General features: G+C 34.5%; 1 protein-coding gene across 1 annotated transcript; it reads left to right on the top strand.

Moving 5' to 3' along the window:
• Nucleotides 1-1797: 1797 nt before the first annotated feature.
• On the top strand, nt 1798-3691 carry LOC103042598 (gamma-crystallin M2-like). Its single transcript, XM_015606302.3, has 3 exons — nt 1798-1875; nt 1972-2214; nt 3367-3691. Exons 1-3 carry the CDS (start codon nt 1870-1872, stop codon nt 3640-3642), a joined length of 525 nt encoding a protein of 174 aa, XP_015461788.1. The 5' UTR covers nt 1798-1869; the 3' UTR covers nt 3643-3691.
• The last annotated feature ends 1299 nt before the right edge of the window (nt 3692-4990 follow it).

The raw sequence follows: 4990 nt of genomic DNA, 5'->3' as shown, positions 1-4990 counted from the left end.
GAAAATGTGAAATGCTTTGAACAATAATTCTACATTGAATTTTCTCTAGAGTGAACAGTATAGGACACAGCCAGCACAGGATTGGCAGTTCAGAAATTGATGCTTGCTCTTGTTATATAATTGTGAGTTTACCTAAGGTACACTCAGGATAATCACTACACACTGGCAGTGGGTGTTAGAAACTGGGGGATACATCCAGTATGCAAAAAGACAGTGCCAAAAGCAAAAAGAAAAGAATTTTAGTTATTATAAGTTGATACAACTCAAAGATCTTAGTTTCAATCTATGTGTTGCCACAGAAATTCAAGATCAAACTATAGCTGAATAACGTTTGATTCAGTTTCATTTATTTAACTTCAAACTAAAAGTGTGTTTACAGTGTAGCAGTATGCACTTACTTGCCAAAAGTAATGGGACAGGAACTAGTTTAATGTCTAGTGACTCTAAATAACTACTGCTCTGGAAACTTTGAATGCTTTGAATGTGGATGATGGTGTCTGCTTGCATGGACAGTTTAAGCCAGGCACAGTTGGTCATGATCATTACTCTTTACCACTCATTACCACTGTATTCATTGCTGAATACAATTAAATCCTCACAGAAACGCTTCAAAATTTAGTTAAAAAATCTATTTCGGGCAGTAGAGAGAGTTATACAATTGATCATAGAAAAATGTCATTTTAATAGCCTTTAAAATAGAATAACCAGAAAGACTATTATATTTTTTTGTCAAAAATAAGGCCAGAATAAAGGAAATCCCAATAGTGTAGCACATGAATGAACACTTATGCTGACACATAAGATTGCAATCCCATTCACATACACATACACACTCTATTTCAGTGTTTGTGGCATTTCTGGACATAGGTACATAATTTGTTGTGGTCCATCTCCCTCAAATGCAGCTTTTAGGAAGCTCCAGGCTGTTTGCTGTCACTGGAATGACTGAAGCCATCCTGCTGGACTGGCCATCGTCCCCTGTGGACAGCTAGATCCACAGAACGAGACACAGTTCATTTAGAGAATGGGACATCGCTCCAGTTTTGGACAAATGTGATTTGGAAAGAACATGAACATTCTGATCTGTTTGTATTATGTCTGTGTCTATCAGCTATTATGGTAAAATTATGGTAAGATATCAGAGCAGGCCTATATCAGGGGCCAAATGTGAACAAATTATGATGTATTAAAAGACTGAGATCAAAAATGATTGTAAAATGATGCACTTAATAAAATTGTCAATATATGTAGTTTTTTTTTAATCCAGTGTCATATCATATACCATAGGTACATTATTGATGCAAAAGCATTTTCCATCATTTTTAAGTCATCTACAGCACCATATGCATTCTTTAATACCTGTTTCAGTCAATACAACAACTATGTAACTACTGATTGTGTATTTATTGCAACATATGGATTAAATAGTGCCGTACTGTTTTTTTGCATTGCACTGTTAATGTATAATTACACAGCTTTCACAGGCTCTCACTATAAAGTGTGTACCCTAGCTCCATACTACTGATGACTGTACTGTATGCACTGTCATTTTGCATGTAAAAGAGCTTGTTAATAGGATGTAAGGATCAACACAATGCATTTTACAGTAGAAAAGGCCCTGACGCATTGTTTAACCAATGGGATTCATTCTAAAGTCTTGTGGAAACCATGTCACATGTTACTGTAATAAAAGCACATCAGTTCTATGAGGGCCTCTCTACCATGTTGCTTCGTCAGGACTTTTTTTACAATAGCATTCACATAGTCTATGGTCCAGGATCTGGTATAAAAGTAAGGGTTAAACCAGGCTGAACATCAGCTCATCAGTTGGATTCAGCTTTGAACCCACCAAACATCCATCCAGCCAAAATGAAGGTAAGCAGCAAAGATTATTTTATTAATATATTTATTGTTTGTTTTTTTTGTGTTCCACAAATTGGCTCAAATGTTCTACCATTTCTGCCTCAACAGGTCACCTTCTTCGAGGACAGGAACTTTATGGGTCGCTCCTATGAGTGCACCGGCGACTGTTCCGACATGTCCAGCTACATGAGCCGCTGCCACTCCTGCAGGGTTGAGAGCGGCTGCTGGATGGTCTACGACCGCCCCAACTACATGGGAAACCAGTACTTCATGAGGAGGGGCGAGTACCCCGACTACATGAGCCAGTGGGGATTTAACAACTGCATCAGGTCCTGCCGCAAGATTCCCATGGTATGAGATCAGATCTCTAAAACAATATTATATATAAACCCTTAAACTCTTTAATTTATCATGCCTTTAATAACAACACTGCTGTTGTAATTATTATCAGTTTAATGTAGATGCTTGAATTTAACCCAGTTGAACTCCACAAGATTTACTTAAACAATTAGAATTAAGGTTAATAGCTAAATAATAAATCTAAGGTTCTAGATGTTAATAAAACAGCAGTCCTATATGTAGCTCTGAAAAAAAGAGACCATTACAGTTTCTGAATCAGTTTCTCTGATTTTGCTATTTAAAGGTATATATTTGAATAAAATAAACATTGTTATTTTATTCTATAAACTACAGACAATAGTCCTCCCAAATTCCAAATAAAAATATTGTCATTCAGGGCATATATTTGCAGAAAATGAGAAATGCATCTTGGCATGTTCTCCTCCACCAGTCTTACACACTGCTTTTGGATAACTTTATGCCTTTACTCCTGGTGCGAAAATTCAAGCAGTTCAGCTTGGTTTGGTGGCTTGTGATCATCCATCTTCCTCTTGATTATATTCCAGAGGTTTTCAATTTGGTTAAATCAAAGAAATTCATAATTTTAAGTGATCTCTTTTTTCAAAGCTGTATATGTATTAATTCAAAAAAATGTAATCTAGTATATTTCTGTAAGTAATAAATTAATTATACATTCTAACCAGAGGGGTCTTTAAATATGAAGCTTAAAAGCTGACATATGTTTTTGAGCTGTTTATTTGTATATATTAATTATTTTGAGGTGTGGTAATTTGACATATATAATTAGAATTTTAACAATGCTTTTTTATGTGCTTTTTGATTTGATCTATTTGAATATGAATCTATTCCAGAGGTAAACATCTGTGAGATAAGTTTGAATTTATATATCTGAATTTTGATTTATTTTAAAATGTATGGAAATTGTATTAAATTATAAAAAAAGAATAGTTATGCAATTACATATTTTATGTGTATCAAACATAAAGACTAATGTAATAAAAATGTACAAATTCAACTTTAAATCTCCATATCTACAACTTCAAACTATGCATACTGACTCTTTAACTAAAGTCTAATTTAATATTCTTGTTTTTCAAGTTTTGCCCCAATTTGACTCCTGGTTTATTCTCTTTCCAAAACCAGTACAGAGGATCCTACAGAATGAGGGTGTATGAGAGGGACAACTTCATGGGTCAGATGGAGGAGATGACCGATGACTGTGATTCCTTCATGGAGCGCTACCAGTGGTCCAACGGCTGCATGTCCTGCCACGTGATGGACGGCCACTGGCTCATGTACGAGCAGCCCCACTATAGAGGCAGGATGTGGTACTTCAGGCCCGGAGAGTACAGGAGCTTCAGGGACTTCGGCGGCATGAGGTTCATGAGCATGAGGCGCATCATGGACTCCTGGTATTAAATTAAGCCTGAGCTGAAATTAAAATAAAATAAACTTTTAAAAAATCTGATATCAGTGATATGTGTATTTATTATTTCTCCCAACACTTTTTACATTTTTTCACATTTTCACATGAAGCTACAGTCATAAAATAATCCATGTAATTGGTATACAAACTTTATAGATATTTACCTTGAGTCACACTAACATGTCAAATGTCAAGGGACAGGAACTAATGTTATGATTTTTGTCATGACCCATGCAAAAAAAGACTGCACTCTTTGTAGCCATTAATACTAATGGCAAATATTATGTATAAGCTAGAAGTTCCTCTTTCCACTTTGTTTCTTTTTCCCAAAAGTTTTGATATGTTTTGACTGAAACCAGCAACAATTGCATCAACTTTGAGACCTGTGCTCAAGTCGTTAATATGATAAGAGTTTATTAGGCCAGACTTCAGCCTAAATGTTGGTCCAATTCACTCCCATTATGAGACAAAAATGTCAGCGCCCTGCAACTGTGAGCCAAAGCCAAGTAATAAACACACTGGCTACATATGGAGGAAGAAATTGTTGGAAATTTTGAAAAATATTTTTTTTGTGTAAAAACAAATGACATGAGCTAAAAATATTGTTGGGAACAGACAATTAGTTTGTAGATTCATGGAAAACATTAATTATTAAAAAAACAGACAGTAAAAAGACTAAGACAGCAACAGGTTCTTTAAAAACACAGAACTGTATAGAGTTTAATGACATACAGTTGTGGTCAAAAGTTTACATACACTTGTAAAAAAACATAATGTTATGGCTGTCTTGAGTTTTCAATAAGTTCTACAACTCTTATTTTTCTGTGATAGAGTGATCGGAACACATACAGTAAAATAGATTAATGAAGCTTAAAAGCAACAATAAATCTTCATATTCTAACCTTAATAAAGCACAGAACAATTGAATAAATAAAAAAAAACCTCTCAGAGACTAAATTCATTTTTTACAAATATAAAATACCCCAGTCATGTGTGTATGTGTGTATATTAAGCCTATATTAACCCCAAATTAGAATAGGTATGTGGCCTTAGTTATTTCCACAAAATCCCTCACATATAGAGTTTTACATAAATATTATTCTGACAACAGAAAAAAATAGCATTTTCTTTTTTATGTTACAGTACATTTTTAGAATGTTCAATCTGTCCTGTTTTCTGGATGTCCTCAGATCCTGGGGATGTTAATATTAACATTTCTATAATGTTAGTCTTGAACTGGTTGGAAAAGTCAAATGAGAAATGTTCAAGGCATTTGTGCTCCCAGATGTGGGTGGATGATTATAATTGAAAACTAATGATAATGTAAGTTTGTGTGAATTT

Source organism: Astyanax mexicanus, chromosome 25, assembly GCF_023375975.1.
Source record: "Astyanax mexicanus isolate ESR-SI-001 chromosome 25, AstMex3_surface, whole genome shotgun sequence".
Lineage (NCBI taxonomy): Eukaryota > Metazoa > Chordata > Actinopteri > Characiformes > Acestrorhamphidae > Astyanax > Astyanax mexicanus.
The sequence above is the reverse complement of the archived record's forward strand: the minus strand, read 5'-3'. Positions and strand labels throughout refer to the sequence as shown.